Source organism: Electrophorus electricus, chromosome 1 (assembly GCF_013358815.1).
Source record: "Electrophorus electricus isolate fEleEle1 chromosome 1, fEleEle1.pri, whole genome shotgun sequence".
NCBI classification, from domain to species: Eukaryota; Metazoa; Chordata; class Actinopteri; order Gymnotiformes; family Gymnotidae; genus Electrophorus; species Electrophorus electricus.
Window position 1 is genome coordinate 36,093,800 of NC_049535.1, and position 20,000 is coordinate 36,113,799.

At 46.0% G+C, this 20,000-nt stretch overlaps 1 protein-coding gene across 2 annotated transcripts in view; it reads left to right on the forward strand.

The window, feature by feature from the left end:
• The first annotated feature begins 8,822 nt into the window (after positions 1-8,822).
• Positions 8,823-20,000, forward strand: part of si:ch211-210g13.5 (inactive phospholipase C-like protein 2) — a 31,318-nt gene continuing 20,140 nt past the window's right edge. For both annotated transcript variants that reach the window (XM_035530806.1, XM_027032037.2), the window contains exon 1: positions 8,823-9,364. In XM_035530806.1, coding sequence (XP_035386699.1) covers positions 9,074-9,364 — 291 coding nt within the window. In that variant the 5' untranslated portion in view covers positions 8,823-9,073. The remainder of the gene's footprint in view (positions 9,365-20,000) is intronic.

Sequence of the window (20,000 nt, forward strand, 5' to 3'; positions counted from 1 at the left end):
AGTCACCAACAGTCTTTTAATTAATTGTTAATTATTCATTAATATGAATGATTGATATTAATGATTATTAATCTTATAATTAATAATTAATCATTGAGTAGATTAGTTAGACATAATTATTAATATAGACAATTAATTAAAAAACTGCAATGTTTGTTTCGTGTCTAATTACAGATGTATTGGACTTTGCCCAGAGAGACTATGTAGCGTAGCTGCCCAATCATATAAAAAGTTTGAATGTAAACTTACAATCGGATGTGTTGTCAGAATGCCAAAACTTTTTAATCTTTTTAATGTTGTTTTAGTTATTTTTTAGTTTACTGTGAATTCCGTTATTTCTGCATTTTTAAATATAGCTGATGCTTGAATCTAAACTCACACAAGAAGTACGTTAACAGATCACGTGTCTGCTTCTTTACATGGGAAAGCCGATGTGAACTGAAAAAAAGGTCGTGGGGCACTTGTTTTTTACTGCTTTATTCTTTACCATGAAAACAGGTACAGATGTAGATGCGTTCATGAATGAGTGATAATTATGTGTCGTTTGTGTTTTTGCACACCAGACCAGGAGATGTCACCAAAACATCATTTAATAATTTGAATGCCGCATTAAATCACGATTAATTTCTGCTATGATGTTTACTTGGAGTTTATTTACAACACATAGTGTATCACGATGTATTTCCTTAAGGAACATACACACCTATATTTCTTTCTCACACGTATTTTTTCCCTTCCTCTCTCTCTCTCTCTCTCTCTCTCTCTCTCTCTCTCTCTCTCTCTCTCTCTCTATTACACACACACACACTCACACACACACACACTCACACACACACTCACACACTAACACACACACTCACACACACACACACACTCACACACACACACACTCACACACACACACTCACACACTAACACACACACTCACACACACACACACACACACACACACACACACACACATACACTCACACACACACACATTCACACACACAAACACACACACACTCACACACACACACACACACTCACACACACACACACACACACACACACACACACACACACACACACATCCTAGATGTCAGTTTCGGGAGTTTAAGTGCTTTGATCTTGGTTTGGTTTCTATTCCACTTTTCACAACAAGTGTGTGACATGAGCAGGAAAGATAGATGTTCGTTACAGGAAGCCACGTCCTTTCCCTCTTGCATTCTCTGTCTCTCTGTCTGCTATTCACACCATTCATAAGTGCTGTAAACACTTTATAATGACCTCCAAGTTATTTAATTTCACCTAAGACAAAATACCTTAAAACAAAAATGCACAGTTCATGGGGGTGGGTCCACATAAGTCTAAACTTACATATGCACGACTGTCACTCAGACATTCAAATGACCTAAGCAGATTATTCCTGTCATCATTCAGGCAAAATTCTACTTTAAAAACATTCCTTGATTCCAGTCAGGCCAAACACGTCTGGGACACAGAGGTGAGGTGTCAGGGCAGGTGTGTGTACAGAGGTGAGGTGTCAGGGCAGGTGTGTGTACAGAGGTCAAGAGAGGTGTCCCTGATGACATCATTCCAATTAGACCTGATCCCAACACTCCAGTTGAATTCAGGCCTCTGTCCCACCCACACTGTGTCCCACCCACACTCTGTCCCACCCACACTCTGTCCCCTCCCACTCTCTGTCCCCTCCCACACTCTGTCCCACCCACTCTCTGTCCCACCCACTCTCTGCCCCACCCACTCTCTGTCCCAGCCACACTCTGTCCCACCCACTCTCTGTCCCACCCACACTCTGTCCCCATTCACTCTCAGTCCCCTCCCACTCTCTGCTCCACCCACTCTGAGTCTTTTAAGTGATTTAGTATCGGGTCAACCCAAAGCTGAGATGAGTGGAAACAGGATGTGATCTCCTCAGACATTTGAGACACAGGACACCCAAGATACAGGATAGGACACCCGAGATACAGGACACCAGAGATACAGGACAGGACACCTGAGATACAGGACAGGACACCTGAGACACAGGACACCTGAGTTACAGGACAGGATACCCAAGATACAGGACACCCAAGACAAGTTACACCCGAGATACAGGACACCAGAAACACAGGACAGGACACCTCTTGTGTGCTTTGGTTTGTCTCATTGGATTATCATCTGGTTGGTTAAGGTAGGCTCTGAGTTCACTTACTTTTGCCTTAGATTCTGTGAAATTCAAGGCTTGTTGTCTAAACCTAGTTGTTAGCTGTAATTACCTACTACAGGGGTAGTTTTGCCCTGACCTTAGGTGTGAATTGAGGGGTGGGCTCAGCACTTATTGAACTGAGTTCAAATAGGACGACTCTGCCATAGACACATGTGTCTGTAGCGGTAATCAGCATTTGCAGAAGGTTTGGTGGTGCTCTCAGTCAGTTCATCTACATCTCACCTACTCAGATAAGTATTTTCTCGTATTATCTCAATCCTTTATCTCATACATCCACAAATCAAGCATCGGAAATGTGCTTCACAATTCCTGTCCACATATCCCACAGGTCTCCTCAACACATTCATAGACGTCGCAATCTCAGCAACCTCACTGACTCACAACGCTTCACACCATCACATATCGTAGTGGCAGGAGGGCTCTGGAACTGCCAATTTGCTGTCCAGAAGGCCGATTTCATCTCAGCATTAGCATCCCTCCACTCATTCTCCTTGGTGACTTCAACCTTCCATCAGACAAGTTACATTCCTCCTGCATCCTTCCTCTGTTGACAGCATTTGACCTCACCCTCTACCACTCTCCTCTGACTCACAAAGCGGGCAATGTTCTGGACCTGATCTTCACCCATACCACCACAACATCAGACATCGCAGTCACCCCCCTCCACCTCTCAGACCATCACTTTCTATCCTTCTCTCTCTCCCTTCCTTCTCTTTCCATCCAGTCCTCTCCAACATGTTTCTCCTCCCTCCGTCACAATCTGCACTCCATAACTCCTTCTTCCGTATCTTCTAATATTTTGTCCATCCTTCCTCACCCTGACTCTCTATCCTCTCTCTCTTTGGATACAGTTACAAATACTTTCATTTCTACACTCTCCTCATTAATGAATCTTCTGTGCCCTCTCTCCTCTAGACCCGCTAAGTCCTCCCCACCTGCCCCCTGGCTAACAGAAACACTTCACTGCCACAGGAGAGAATGAAGGACTGCAGAGAGGCGGTGGGAGAAATCTCACGTAGATTCAGACCTCAGCTCATACAAGTCTCTCCTTTCCAAGTTCTCACTGCAAGTAACATCTGCAAAGTCATCCTACTACAGAGAGAAATTTGAATCATCAGCATCTGATCCACACAAGCTCTTCACTATTTTTTCTTCTCTCCTTAATCCTCCCCCTCCTTCCTTATCTCTTACTCCGGAGGATTTTATCACCTTTTTTGAGGAGAAGGTTGCAGCAATCCGCCAGTCCTTTTCCTCTGTTCCCACCCCTCCAACCAATGTGCATTCCCCAACATCCAACTCTCTGACTTCTTTTTCTCCTCTCTCCAGAGATGAAATTCTTCAACTCCTGACTTCCAGCAATCTGACTACATGTCCGCTGGATCCAATTCCTTCTTCTCTGTTCCAGACAACTGCAAGAGATCTGCTTCCTTTCATCTCTGTCATCATCAACAACTCCTTTTTCTCACCCAGAACCAGCTGCATGATCCCAATCAGTCTGGCTACAAACCGGCACATTCTACAGAAACGGCCCTCATAGCAGTGACTGAGAAACTTCATGCCACTAAAGCTGCCAAACAGTCATCGGTTTTGATTCTTCTAGACCTTTCAGCTGCCTTTGACACAGTGAACCACAACATTCTTCTCTCTGTTCTTTCCAGGCTTGGTGTGACTGGCTCTGCTTGGAGATGGTTTCAGTCCTATCTGGATGGACGGTTCTATCAGGTGACATGGAGAGGATCCACGTCCAAACCATGTAGACTCTCCACTGGTGTTCCACAAGGCTCAGTATTAGGTCCCCTTCTCTTCTCTTTGTATACTCATTCTCTTGGTGATGTAACATCTTCTCATGGTTTCTCCTTCCTCTGGTATGCTGATGACACTCAATTATTTCTTTCTTTTCCACACTCTGACACGCAGGTCTCCAGAAGTATCTCGGCATTCTTAACTGACATCGCGTCATGGATGACAGCCCACCACTTGAAGCTCAACCCCAGTAAAACCGAGCTTCTGTTCATCCCAGGTACTCCCAACCCTTACCATGACCTCACTGTTTCCTTTGAGAACTCCCTGGTATCACCATCCGAAGATGCCCGTAGCCTGGGTGTAACTTTGGACAGCCAGTTGTCGTTCTCAACTCATGTTTCTAATTTAACCAAGTCTTGCAGATTCCGCCTTTGTAACTTATGAAGGATTCGACCTTTTCTTTCACACGTAGCTACCCAGGTGCTTGTGCAGTCTCTTGTGATCTCAAAGCTAGACTACTGCAACTCGCTACTTGCTGGTCTTCCTCTAAGAGCCATCAAACCTCTACAACATGTCCAGAATGTAGCAGCACGACTGGTCTTCTAAAAGTTCATACATGTTACTCCACTGCTGCGCTCCCTTCATTGGCTCCCTGTAGCTGCACGTTTCAGATTTAAAACCTTGATGCTTGCCTACAAAGCCAAAAATAGACCAGCCCCTACATAAATGAGGTCAATGGTCAAAGACCGATCTGTACCTCGAGTACTTCGAACTTCAAGTATGGCTCGGCTTGAAATACCTTGCTTCAGGTCTCATGGACGACCAAAGAAGCATGGAGACTATTTTCTGTCCTGGCTCCAAGATAGTGGAATGAACTCCCTCTTGCTGTCTGGACAGCAGAGTCCCTTGCAGTCTTCAAACACAGACTGAAGACCCATCTATTTGCTGAATATTTCAAGGACAACTGACACTGCTCCCATATTGACTGACTAATTTAATACTTATTGTAGGGTATTGTTTATGTTGTTTAACAAACTCTAGCACTTATTGTTTATAGCAATAATCACTGTTTAAGATAGACCTTATGTATTTTGCACTTCTAGGTATCAGCATTCATCCCTGTATTCTACAGTATTCTAGTTCATTGGTATGTTTGATTCTAACTTACTGTACTGTACTAGGATATATTCTATGAGTAAATAACAAAGCACTTTTGTAAGTCACTCTGGATAAGAGCATCTGCTAAATGCCATAAATATAAACATACCTGAGACACCCGCCATATTGCTTAGACAACATCAACTATAGCAGAAGTGTTTAACCCTGCAACTCAAATTCAAAGTTCTGGAGTTGAAGACTTCTGCTCTGTGGTGGGTGATTCTGGGCACTGCTGTGGGCTAGGATGGTGTGGGCTAGGATGGTGTGGGTTAGGTTGGAGTAGGTTAGGATGGTGTGGGCTAGGATGGTGTGAGTTAGGATGGTGTGGGCTAGGATGGTGTGGGTTAGGTTGGAGTGGGTTAGGATGGTGTGGATTAGGTTGGAGTGGGTTAGGATGGTGTGGGCTAGGTTGGTGTGGCCTAGGATGGTGTGGGCTAGGATGGTGTGGGCTAGGATGGTGTGAGTTAGGATGGTGTGGGCTAGGATGGTGTGGGTTAGGTTGGAGTGGGTTAGGATGGTGTGGATTAGGTTGGAGTGGGTTAGGATGGTGTGGGCTAGGTTGGAGTGGGTTAGGATGGTGTGGGCTAGGATGGTGTGGGTTAGGATGGTGTGGGCTAGGATGGTGTGGGTTAGGATGGTGTGGGCTAGGATGGTGTGGGTTAGGATGGTGTGGGCTAGGATGGTGTGGGCTAGGATGGTGTGGGCTAGGATGGTGTGGGTTAGGATGGTGTGGGCTAGGATGGTGTGGGCTAGGATGGTGTGGGCTAGGATGGTGTCGGTTAGGATGGTGTGGGTTAGGATGGTGTGGGCTAGGATGGTGTGGGTTAGGATGGTGTGGGTTAGGATGGTGTGGGTTAGGATGGTGTGGGCTAGGATGGTGTCGGTTAGGATGGTGTGGGTTAGGATGGTGTGGGCTAGGATGGTGTGGGCTAGGATGGTGTGGGTTAGGATGGTGTGGGCTAACATGGTGTGGGTTAGGATGGTGTGGGTTAGGATGGTGTGGGCTAAGATGGTGTGGGCTAGGATGGTGTGGGCTAGGATGGTGTGGGTTAGGTTGGAGTGGGTTAGGATGGTGTGGATTAGGTTGGAGTGGGTTAGGATGGTGTGGGCTAGGTTGGTGTGGCCTAGGATGGTGTGGGCTAGGATGGTGTGGGCTAGGTTGGAGTGGGTTAGGATGGTGTGGGCTAGGATGGTGTGGGCTAGGATGGTGTGGGCTAGGATGGTGTGGGTTAGGTTGGAGTGGGTTAGGATGGTGTGGGTTAGGATGGTGTGGGTTAGGATGGTGTGGGTTAAGATGGTGTGGGTTAGGTTGGAGTGGGTTAGGATGGTGTGGGTTAGGTTGGAGTGGAGTAGGTTGAGTGCCAGACTGGTTTTCTGTTGAGAGGGACAAGTGTGGACAGCAGAGCATAATCCATGGACAGCCTTAGTCTCCTGGAGAGGATGGTTGAGCATCAGAAACGTCTCTTTGGGCCCTGAGGATGTGGAGCTGCTCCAGGTGTCTCCTGGTTCCTGCGTTCTTCTGGACTTTTTATCTCCTCTCCCCCGATGTTGCAGCACACTGGGACTAAAGCCCTCGGATGACACACTTCCAGTTTGACCAGTATGAACTGGTGTTTCTACTGGTGTTTTTGATCGCCCTTGTCCGTTAATTATGCTGTTGTTAGATTGATTGGTGCTTTCTGAGTATGATTGCTCTGGCTTGTCATTAATGACTTCGGTCTGACTTCCATTGCTACTGTCTGAACCCTGTTCAGGGTTTGATTGCAGGGCTGAGTCATGCAGTGATAACTACTCTGCACACAATTCCTCTCATACCTCTGCAGTCTAATGTGATCTCACTGCTCTGGAGGACAGAAATATACTGGATAACATTTCCCTAGATCTGTCCTAATTGGCTGCCAAGCTGTGTGTGTGTGTGTGTGTGTGTGTGTGAGTGTGTGTGTGTGTGTGTGAGTGTGTGTGTGTGTGTGTGTACCTATCTGTCTCTCTGTCTGTGTTAGTCAGAATGAGTTTTTGGGTGTCTGTGTACATTTATGTGAGTGTAATTTACAGAAAGATTTTCATTTTTTTTGTGAAAGCACCAACATGTATATGAATTCAAACATTTGATGAACATACATCATATTCCTTTGCATTTCCTTGGAACTGAGATTTTTTCTGAGATTGCATTTCCTTTGCCTCAGGCACAAGGGGGTGCTGCTCCAGATCTGATCAGTAAGACAGAGGTCTGACCTTGAAAAGGCTGCATTTCTGTTCTGACCAGTGACGCCTCGTTTATCTAATCAATATCTAAATTCCATCAAAACAATAATTTTCCATGATTTTGGTTTATTTTTATATGCAATCATGCTGTATATAAGATTAAATGAATACATTCAGTCAGACTTTCTAAACCAAATTTGGAAGTGATATATTTTAAACAAACACAGTGTTGGATTATTTGCACTTCTGAAACAGCAAAATGATTCTGAAGTGTGTTCAGAGCATGCTGGACCAGCCGGACAACTGTTAGTTACTTCATACAATGATCTTAAAGTCCCAGAACAGACCAAACAGACGCCCCACTCACAGTAATAATAACCAACAGGACACACTGGAGTGTGTTGGGTTAGGGGAAGAACACAGCTGTACTGGAGTGTGTTGGGTTGGTGTTGGGTTAGGGGAAGACCACAGCTGTACTGGAGTGTGTTGGGTTGGTGTTGGGTTAGGGGAACACCACAGCTGTACTGGAGTGTGTTGGGTTAGGGGAAGACCACAGCTGTACTGGAGTGTGTTGGGTTGGTGTTGGGTTAGGGGAACACCACAGCTGTACTGGAATGTGTTGGGTTAGGGGAAGACCACAGCTGTACTGGAGTGTGTTGGGTTGGTGTTGGGTTAGGGGAACACCACAGCTGTACTAGAGTGTGTTGGGTTAGGGGAAGACCACAGCTGTACTGGAATGTGTTGGGTTAGGGGAAGACCACAGCTGTACTGGAGTGTGTTGGGTTGGTGTTGGGTTAGGGGAACACCACAGCTGTACTGGAGTGTGTTGGGTTAGGGGAAGACCACAGCTGTACTGGAGTGTGTTGGGTTGGTGTTGGGTTAGGGGAACACCACAGCTGTACTGGAGTGTGTTGGGTTAGGGGAAGACCACAGCTGTACTGGAATGTGTTGGGTTAGTGTAACTTGGCAGTGGAGGGACTTGAACTGGCAACCTTCTGATTACCATTCCAGTACCTTCACCACTGACTGACACCGCTGTCCCCCATTTAAAGGGTTATTTACTTATTTACAATAATAAAAATAGTTTCCTGTTAATGTAACCAGTACATTAGCAGTTAACAGAGATGCTCCACATAATGGCTTAAACATCATTTAATTACTTGATTTATTTATATATTTTCGTTATTTTACTGCCTGTGCGGTATAAACGCGTTTTGCTTTTAGTTCTGATGTCAAAAAACCAAATAATATAATTATGTCCTTTATATAAATTATGGCCTTTAAGTTGATGAGGCTGTCAAACGTTTTATTAACCAGAAACAAATATAGTTTGCGCTGTAGTGTATTAAAATATCAATTAATAATATAATAATGCTACGATATATTCTAGGTAACCTAAAGCTAATAGTCATGATGTCACTAAAGATGCTCCAGTGGAGACGGAAAGACAACCGACCTTGTTACGGCGCGTGCTGCCAGCAGCTCGCGGATTCCGGTAGATCACGGCTAGCGCCATCTGTGTGCGCGTGAGTGGCGACGAGAAGGAAGGGTAGCGCGAACGTGAGTGAGGGACGGAGTTGCTTTAGTTTATTCACTTCGGCGAGGCTCGCGCGGCGCCGCACGGCATTTACTGGTATGGATTTGTAATCTCTGTCTCGAGAGGGTCCGTTCACATGGGATTTTGTTGTGTCACGGTCTCGTAAAACAAAGGCTCGCGCCATGCAGCATGCACAGTGTTTCTGTAGCTAAGCGCAGATGGCCGAGCTGCAGGCGTCCGGGACGGTAACGGGACCCTTTCACGAGCTGCCTTCACCGTCTCAGCACGCGGTAGAGATAACGGCGCGGAACAAGACGGATGCTGCTCTCGCGCTGCCCGGCGCGGGGACGCACCTGGACGCGTCGGCCGCCACCCCGGCCGGTAGTGCCCCGGGGTTCGGGCCCGAGGGGACGTGTTCTACCGGCAGCCCCGCACTCGGCAGCCGGAGCCGCGACAGCTCCGCGGAGAGGAGCCGGGCCGGCGGAAATGCCCCGTGCGGCATTATGAAGGTAAGTAACGCTCGTCTAGCGCCACTTTGTTCTCGTCCGCGCGGGAGGTGCCTTTGAAGGTTGACGGGCGCGCAGGCTGCACGCTGTCCCCGCGCGGAAGACAAACTGAGTTGTCGCATCGTGGCTACAGCGCAGTGCACGATCTGCGTCGGCGGACTTTTTATACGGCTCGCGCAAACGCTGCACGAGTTTATATAAGTAACGACGCGCGATGCCTTCAAGGCCCGATTACTGCAGTCCGTTCGTCCGAAACACGAGCCTCCGCGTAGGAGACGCAGGGAACGCTCGCGGATGTCTGGCTGGGTTAGCTCGCATGTGTATTAGATGCTGTAGCGTAGTTGGTCGGGCAAGTCATTGATTAGGATCAATAAATCAGTCATTGATCAACTAGCCCGGACTTAAAGTGTGACGCACAGGCACGTGTAACTGAGAAGGCCAGGGCTGGGTGTATTAATCACGCGCTATTACAACACGTGCAGCCATGCACACAGACATCAGACATGCAGGAAAATACGAACTGCCTTCTCTGTGATCCCCCCCGCCTCTGCTCAGCGCTCACACACACGCTCTCTCTCTCTCACACACACAGTCCAGGGTCACCCCCATCATCTAGACATGCATGTGAGAGAACACATCCAGACTGTGATTGGTTGTCATCTAGACTCCAGAGAAGCAGGTGGTTGTGGGTGGAAGGTCACTTGTAATCATGGTGTTGGATGAGAGCTGCTCTTGGACGAACATGACCCTAGGCTCCACCCCTGGTGTCTCTCCTCACCTCCTCCTGATGCCCTAGGCTCCGCCCCCTGGTGTCTCTCCTGACGCCCTAGTCTCCGCCTCCTGGTGTCTCTCCCATGTTGGTCCTGATTCTGGCTTATTCAGTTCAGCTGGGGTTGTGTGGGGAAGGGGTTGAGTGTGGGGCAGGGTCTTCAGGGTCGGGGGAGGGGTTGAGTGTGGGGCAGGGTCTTCAGGGTCTGTTCCTCTGGGCTACGCGGCTCCCTGTCTGGGCCGGTCAGACACGCACAGCCCTGCTCAGAACACGTCTGTGGTGGACAGACTCTAACCCTCCTGGAGACTGTATGAGTGTGTGCGTGCGTGCATGCGTGTGTGTGCGTGTCTGGTATGTGGTCTTGCTCAGGCAGGTTTTTCCTTCACAGACTGCAGCTGTTAAAATGGTCCCAAGCTGAACCTCGAGCTGCTCCACCCCCGAACCATGACCCTCCGCCCCCAAACACTGACCCTGCATGCTTCTCTCTGAAGAACCCGCTTTATCTCTCATACAGGTCGCTGGTCAGTGCAGAGACCCAGCTGGCTTGACAGGTCACCAGACCTGCTATTTATCTCTTCTTCCCATCCAAGTGATTTTGGTCTCTGCAATGAGTTCATGGCTGAAATGGCAGTAAAATGCTAAATTTAGTGGCGGGACTGGAACCAGTGCAGCTCATCAGAGCAGGTTTGCAGTTAATCACTGGTATTGATCGCAGTATTGATCCGCCCCCCACCCCTGATCATTGGTAGTGATCTCCCCTGTCAGCCCTAATACACTGCCAATGACATCACCTAATACACTAATAGTCTAATACCATGATAATGTCATACTCTCTACTGTGTGATCATCAGATACAACTCAGCAGGTCAGAGACCCTCAGGGCAGTAAGTGTGACTCTCAGTAATTTGCACTTACAGAATTCCTCAGTTACAGTGATGCGGGTCCAAATGCGCAAGCTTGTCTCTCACCCCACAACAGACACTCATGACTGGGGTTTCATTCAGCTTTGTGGGTGTGTGTGTGTGTGTTTGTTTAATGATACAGAGGAACAGTCCAAAGACGTAGTCAGAACACAGGTAAGCGTATAATGCAGATGAGACTTCACGTTTGATAGGTTAGGCTGGGATTATATACGATGCTGATAAACTATCCACAGGTGTGGTCAGTAATCAACTGACTTGGCGCGAACTAAGGGTTTGTGGGAAGTGTAGTGCGGAGTCTAGTTGCGGAATGACACTTTGTGTTTCTGATTGCATACATTTCTAACTTCGTTTCTCTTTTTTGAGGTCCTGAGCGAACTCTTTGGTTTGATTTTCTTAACATTTTTGCATTTGAATTTGGGATTGCGTGATGGAGAACATTGCTGAGGTTTTCCACAGTCACTTCAGCTCTTTGTTTCGGGGAAATGTGTTTTACAGGAAGGAGTTAAGTGTGTGGAGCTATTAGTGCTGTCCTGGGCTCACCTGAGACGTTGGTTGAGTTTTTAGTGCTGTCCTGAACTCACCTGAGACGTTGGTTGAGTTTTTAGTGCTGTCCTGAACTCAGCTGAGACGTTGGTTGAGTTTTTAGTGCTGTCCTGAACTCACCTGAGACGTTGGTTGAGTTTTTAGTGCTGTCCTGAACTCACCTAAAACGTTGGTTGAGTTTTTAGTGTTGTCCTGAACTCACCTGAGACGTTGGTTGAGTTTGTACGTTTGGCTGGTTTTTGCCAGTTGTCATTAGTGAGCATTCTGCTCAGGTACATGGTAACATGGCTGTGGTCAGATAGGGGTGTGAGTGGCAGACTGTGAAGGCTCTCAGGCCCAGGTAACGTCAGGTCCAGGTCTGTGTGCTGTAGTCTCCCGTACTATTGCCCAGACTGAAGAAAGCTCCTCACAGACCCAGACATCCACCGCGCTGCAGTAGCTTCTACCCACGTGTGTTTACAGAGTTGTCACACTTTTCTTGGGGGAATAAGACTTTAAAGCGGTCGCCTTTAGTGCCAATAAAATCGTGTCGGTCTCCTGTTGTAGCGTTTAGGCCCCACAGATCATTTCATGGCCTTGTGTTTGGAAATGGTTAACTTTATGGTTCTAGATTTGGGAAAGTTTCTTCATTGAATGATGCAGAGGGATATATAAATTGCACTGATATATACATTGTGAGATGTTGTCAAGCAGCGCTCCGGAACCACCACACACTACATGTCCCAGAATCCTCCAGGGAGACCCTCATCCCCAGAGTGTTCACCCAGCACACCTGTGCTTCATTATGTCTCCTATTTATACACTTCTCACACGTTTCCTCATTGTGAAGAGTGACTCCTGTTTTCTGAGCATATAGAGAGCTCTATGTTTGCCTGCTATTTATCTGTGTATTCACCTTTTTCTGTATCTTGTGCTGCTATGAGTATTGCCTCTTTTCTACAAGTTTTGTCTCTATTTTATGATTATTGCCTTTATTCTATGAGTATTGCCTCTATTCTGTGTTCTGTGGTAGGTGTTTGGTGTTGGTGGGTGGTGGTACGGGGTGTGTTCTGTGGTAGGTGTTTCTCTCTCACTCTATCTGCATTCACTCTCACTCGCTCTCTCTCTCCCTCCCTCCATCTTTTAGGAAGTGGCTTTGGAATCCTGAAGCTCCCAGTCTCTTAGCCATGACACCCGATACTCTTAGAACCCTGTATCTGTGCATGTGTGTGTGCTACAGTACCAGGGAGCCTTTTGCCAGATCTGTAGATTTAGACTTCAATAAATTAAAATCTGGTGTGTGTGTGTGTGTGTGTATTTGCACAATGTTTCAACAGAAATCTACACTAACAGTTTAGCAGACTAGCATAACTACATAGTGGACTGCAGTACTGATGATAAGTGCTGATGAGGAGTGCTAATGAGTACTGATGAAGAGTACTGAAGTGTGTCCTGCACTCCTTTTGGCTTGTGTTTGTTCAGTGAGAACAGTGTTGGGGTTCTTACTCCACACACATTCCAACACACTCCAACACATTGTTAACGTTTTTAAAACTGCATTTGGATGTGTGTGTTCCGCTGGGACGTGTGTGTTTTCCACTGGGATGTGTGTGCTCAGATGGGACGTGTGTGTTTAGCTGCACCGTGTGTGTACCCCTGGGCTGTGTGTGTTCAGCTGGTTTGTGTGCAATACACGTTTCCTTTGTTCTGAGGGTGCTTGTTTCCTGCCTTTTGGTCACATGACCTAGAGAACAGGGTGTGGGGTTTGGAGAGGGAGACATCGGCTGTGTCTTGAAAAGAGAGCAAGAAAAAACAGGAAGTGAGAGTAGTATCGGCCCGCCAGGTCACACTACCAGCTGTGTGTGTGTGTATGTGTGTGTGAGAAAGCAAAGTATTTAGTATTTTGCATGTGTGTTTGTGTGTGTAATTCTGCGTGTTCTCCTGCATTTGTTTGTACCGGTTGTCAAATAAGGGTTAATAAAGGAGTTCCAGTCACTACCTGGTGGAGGGTCAGAGGTCATTCCCAGTGCACTGAGGCCTACAGCACTTCCAGATGTTCTAGGATCTGTACCTTCTGCTCTGATCACTACCTCAGTGAGTTGAGCCCAACAGAAAAACTGTTCCCAGATCCCCAGATAATTAGTGCACACACAGAGTGTACACACACACTGTGTTCATCTGCTATGTGGGTTCAGTCTCACTGGACCTTTCTTTGTAGACCATAGAATTTTATATTTTAAATGTCTGAGGTCATTTCTGTTTGAGACAAGGCTTGAAGTCCCAGCTGTGACTGATTTGATCAGTCTGATGAGATGTGGCTGTGGTGGGCCAGGACACACATGCACACACCTGTACAGACTGTTCATAAACAGGGTTGGGTGGTCTTTACACTGAGGATTTGCGCGGGGGGGTTTGTAGGGTTGTGTGTTTGTGTGTGGTGGCTGGGTACAGGTATGTTTGTCTTTCTGTTCATGGTGTTCTGTTCTGTTCTGTTTTCTCTAGTTAGGAGTGAGTTGTTAAATCATCAAAGGATCATCTGCATGCATACTCATGCACGCACACGCGCGCGCACACTCAGACACACACACACATTTTTTACATAATAGGTGATATTTTGTAGGCCTGCGAACAGAAGCAGATGAAACTACACAAGCCGCACAGAACTGGCCCTCTCCCTGCCTCTCGCTATCGGGGAGTTCCCCTCCTCTCACCTGAAATAACTGTAATTGCGGTAACAAGTGGGTTGTAGAAAGATGTCAGAGAGCGATGGAACACGTTAGTGGTGCTTCATACGTGTACTGTTCTCTCTCTCAGATGGAGGTAAAGAGGAGCGAGCGAGGGAGGGAGGGAGAGAGAGGAGTGCATCCACTATCTGGCAGGTCTACTGTGTTCCTTTTTGATGGAGACTGAGTCAGCCCTGCCTGTGTCTCACACACACACACTCACACACACACACACACACACACACACACACACACACCAAACACAGAACTACCTAGACACAGAGGAATACAGATGCACCATCACACGTGTATACATACACACAAACACACACACACTCTCCATCCGTTCTGCGTGGGATGGTGGATGTAAGGAGGACTAGCAGGGTACGGAGTGATCACTGAGGAAAGTGTGTGAGAGACAAACAAAAAGGAGAGGAGGAGAAGATGAAAGACAAAAGAAGGATACCAGAGACGGCAGCTGGGGAAGAGCAGATTAGGCGCTCACTAATGTGGATGCTCATGACTATGTGCCTTCTGACAGCGTGTTACATCTGACGGTGTTGCCGAGCACCGCTGGACCTCCGGGAAACATCCCAGAGCATTTGAGACGCATGAGACATGCATGAGTTTGTGATAAAGGTGCTCTGCGCGTCTATCACGACTCCATATGTGCATGCTGTCCCTAGAAATCTGATCCTTTGATTTTGATGTTATGGTTTCTGTATCCTTGGAGTTTCCAACTATATCGTAAAATATTAAAAACGTTGCTCTTAGTAAACAGTGTTACACTCAAATGCGTTGTCCTTTCTGAGCTTTGGATTGAATGTGCAGGGTGTTACGTCATCTCCAGAGTGTTATGTCCTCTCCAGGTTGTTACATTACGTTATCTCCAGAGTGTTACGTTACGTGATCTCCAGGGTGTTACGCCATCTCCAGAGTGATAAATTATCTCCAGGGTGTCACCTTACGTAGTCTCCAGAGTGTTTTGTCGTGTCCAGGGTGTTACGTCATCTCCAGAGTGTTACGTGACGTCATCTCCAGGGTGTGACGTCATCTCCAGCACACTCTGGTGTGGCCTGCATCCTGTTCATGGTCTGCATCTTTCTCCAGAAAAGTGCAGTTTTTACAGTTTCCTGTGATCTGCAGTTGGGGTAGTGGTTTCTTGACGAGGCTGAGGTCAGAGGTCAAGAGGGTGAGCGACTCCATTTTAATATCCAATTCCCTGCAACTGCATCTTTGACTTTGGGCTATTTTCTACACAGAGAGGTAAACCTTCACCTTTGACCCTGAGTCTCTCTCACTGTGTCTCTCACTTGTTTGCCTTTAGTAGTTGAACAGATTCCCAGTTTGTGTCCCCGTTACAGGGACCAGTGATGCTCAATGGATCTGAGGGACATACCAGTGTAGATTCCATTCTAATCTACCCATGATCCCCGTTACCCCCACATTTACCAGTGTAAGAACTTTACCCATAATCCCATAAAGGTCTGATGATATTTCCTCTCCGGTGGGGGCTGCCTTCTCGTCTCAGAAGCTGGATATCTGCCCCCATCCCCCCGCCCTCTCCGATAAGACATTAAGAGCAGTGCTCCTTCTAAGATCCTCCAGCCGTATGCAGACACGGTGTGTCTGAGCTGGTGCTAATCTCAGCCCTGGTGAGGTTTAACCCTCTCACAGCTAGAGCTGCCTGCTCATCTCATCTCCGCTTATCAGAGTCCACAGGCTGGCAGGACTGTGAGCGGCTCCGTCCTCTGGCTGAAGGCCTGAAGCTCTGGTGAACATCAACACATCTGTCTCATGAATCATGAACCTTGTCTAACAAACCAGCTGTGTTTTCCCTTCCTCTCTGAGGAATGGAGACAAAAACCTTTTTTTCAGTATCTGTTTGTTCATTGTTACGGAGCAGAAGACTGCAGCAATGCTGAGCATCTCAGTGCAGAGTGTAGACACATTAAATTCAGTCAGAGGTGTGTGTGAGTGTGTGTGTGAGATCACAGTGAGACACAGAAAGTCTGAACAAGGACCAACATCAAGAGCTGAAAACAGGAAACCAAAAAAGTTGCAGTGAAATGGAACAACAGGCCTAGAGTTAGACAAAGTAAGCAGTGATGTGTGGCACACAGAAACACACACACACACACACATACACATATATACACACACATATATATACACCACATACATACACATATACACACATACACATATATACACACACATATATACACCACACACACACACATACACACACATATACACATTTCTCACAGACACACCAATATACACATAAAAAAAGCTCTATTTATAGCACGTTTCAAAACAAGGTTTATAGTGTTTTATAGAGTTAAAATGCAATGTAATAAATTAAGATATAAGTAGAGTATAAAATATAAAGCAAACAAAACACACAAAATAAAATGAGATACAATGACATCCTGTTAGTCACAGACTCACAGCCTGAGCTGGTAAGTCTTTAGTCTCCGAGATCACCAAGAGCCCTCAGGGCTGTGGGCAGGGAGTCTCAGCTCATGGAGTCTCACAGCTCAGAGTCGCAAAGCTCAGAGAGTCTCACAGCTTCTGAGTTATGTCTTGGTGGTGAAATATAAATAAGACATTTCCCTGACAAAGGGACCGACAGAGATGCATCTTGTATAATATGTTTACAGGACACCAAGCTGTCTGTGTCTTTTAATTGCAGTTGGGGCTGTTCTGAATCACCGCTGAGTTTGAGTCACAGATACACTGCAACCATTCGGACAAATCTATGGTTATTACATGAGCTGTGTGTGTGTACATCAGATCTGTGTGTGGGTTTGCTTGGTACAGTGCAGAAGGGGGTATGTGTTCTCTCTCAGGAGGGGTCTCCGGGTCATTGACTCGCTAATCTCCGGGTGGTTGACGGTCGCAAATCTCTGAGTCGGTGACTGTCACTAATCTCTGGGTTATATCTCTGACCACATGGCTGTTCTGATTGATTTGTTGTTCATGTACAGAGACACTGAACATGCTATAGTTGTACTTGTAGGAGATTTAGAAATGTCAGGCCTCCTGTGCTAATGTTTTATGCCAGATCAGTCTCCCATGACTCGGGATATGATGTCATCTCCCAAGGCCCTGGTCACTCAAACTGGGATGCCCTGCTCAGAATATGGACTGTGATATTCTGTCCTCAGTTAACCCCTGAACTACAGCGCATGAGAACTTCAGGGCACCAGCTAGAATACCTCAGTCATAAAACTGGTTTGATGGTGCATGACCTTATAAATACCACATACATACTACGACCTTTGTTATGAGGAAGTGCTTAAAAAGCAGAGCTGGATTTTTATACCACAAGTGTACGTGTACATAAGTGTCCAATAATAATAATAATAATAATAATAATAATAATAATTAGTAGTAGTAGTAGTAGTAGTAGTAATCGTAGTAGTAGCAGTAATGTTTTCATGCTTAGATAGACCAAACTAACTATTTAATATTAATAATCCTTATGAAATCACAATGTTGTCAAAAGTATGTGGACACCATCACACGTATCAGAAGTTGTTGCACATCCCAAGACCACAGGCACAGGTGTAAAAGCACCACTCTTCTGTGAACAATATCCAGGTGTCAGAGGTCAGGTACTGATGCTGGACACTCAGCATTCCAGTTCATCCCAAAGGTGTCGAATGGGGTTGAGGTCAGAACTCTTGCGTTCAGTGGGGTTGAGTGTTCAGTGGGGTTGAGGTTATTGCTCTGTGTTCAGTGGGGTTGAGGATATTGATCGGTGAACAGTGGGGCTGAGTGTTCAGTGGGGTTGAGGTTATTGCTTGGCGTTCAGTGGGGTTGAGTGTTCAGTGGGGTTGAGCTTATTAATTGGTGTTCAGTGGGGTCAAGGTTATTGCTCGGTGTTCAGTGGGGTTGAGTGTTCAGCCGAGTTGAGGTTATTGCTTGGTGTTCAGTGGGGTTGAGGAGTTTCATGAGAGGGTCTACCTCAAACTGTTTCCACAGAGTTGGAAGCGAGTAATTGTTTAAAATGTGTTTGCGTGCTGTAACATTAACATTAACCTTCACTGGAACTAAGGGGCCCAAACCAACCTAACCCCTGAAAACTCGCCCAGACCACCACCCCCTATCCACACTTACACTCTCACTTCATCTCTCTTCATCCCTCCTCCTCCTCCTCCTCTGTTGGTGCACTAGGCCCTTCCTGGTATCTGTCAAACCCAGACTCATCAGTCAGACTGCCAGATAGAGAAAATTGATGTATCACTTCAGAGAATGCATTTCCAGAGTCTGGTGGGGGGCGGACTCCACGTTTCCGCTGTGCACCTCGTGAACAGTGAAGGATGATTTTTACACATTGCTGTGTGTTTGTGAGGTCATGTAGAGAGTTGAAACACTGACACTGTGCTACTGATGTGGTTGATTCCAAAGAGACAGGTATCACTGTAAAGAGGCAGGCATCACTGCGAAGTGACAGATTTCACTGTAAAGAGACATGTATCACAGTGAATGGACATATCACTATGAGGAGACAGGTATCACTGAGACATATCATTGTGAAGAGATAGGTATCACTGTAAAGAGACATGCATCACACTGAGTAGACATATATCACTATAAAGAGACAGGTATCACTGAAGAGACATATGACTATACAGAGACATATCACAGTGAGTAGATATATATCAGTATAAAGAGACTGGTATCACTGAGACATATCACTGTGAAGAGACAGGTATCACTGTAAAGAAACATGCATCACACTGAGTAGACATATATCACTATAAAGAGACTGGTATAACTGTGAAGAGAGATAGCACTTAGAGATAGATAGATAACTGTGAAGAGAGATATATACCACTGTAAAGAGACAGGTATCACTCTAAAGAGAGAGACATCACTATAAAGAGACATATCACTGTAAAGAGAAATAAATCACTTTAAGGAGACATCACTGTAAAGTGATGTAAAGACAGGTATCACAGTAGAAACATATATCACTGTAGGGACATCACTGTAAAGATACGGGTATACAGGTATCATTGTAAAGAAGACATATCACTGTAAAGAGACGTATCACTGTAAAGAGACAAACATCACTATAAAGAGGCATATGTCACTAAAGATACAGGTATCACTGTAAAGAGACAGGTATCACTGTAACTTCATTAGTGTTGTGCACTGACAGATGATGACATTTATCAGCCTATTAGTGAGGTTTTGAGCTGGGCAGTGTGATGAATGAACGCTATGTCATAGGATAATTCGAGAAAATGTGAATTTGCATTTTGCATTTTTTGTCAATATTCTGTTTGTATATGAGCACACATAAAAATCCATGTGTCATTTAAGGTAACATAAGGTAAACGGAAAGCTGTCTGTAAGCTAGTGTTCATCATTTGAATTGAATTAGCATAATAAATGTGGAAAATAAAGTACAGTAGTGCCCAGAGAGGTGATGAGTTAGTAAACGAAACTACAGTAGTGTCCAGAGAGGTGATGAGTTGGGAAACTAAACTACAGTAGTGTCCAGAGACGCGATGAGTTAGTAAACTAAATTACAGTAGTGTGCAGAGACGTGATGAATTGGTAAACTAAACTACAGTAGTGTCCAGAGAGGTGAAGAGTTGGTAAACTAAACTACAGTAGTGTCCAGAGAGGTGATGAGTTAGTTAACTAAACTGCAGTAGTGTCCAGAGACGCAATGAGTTGGA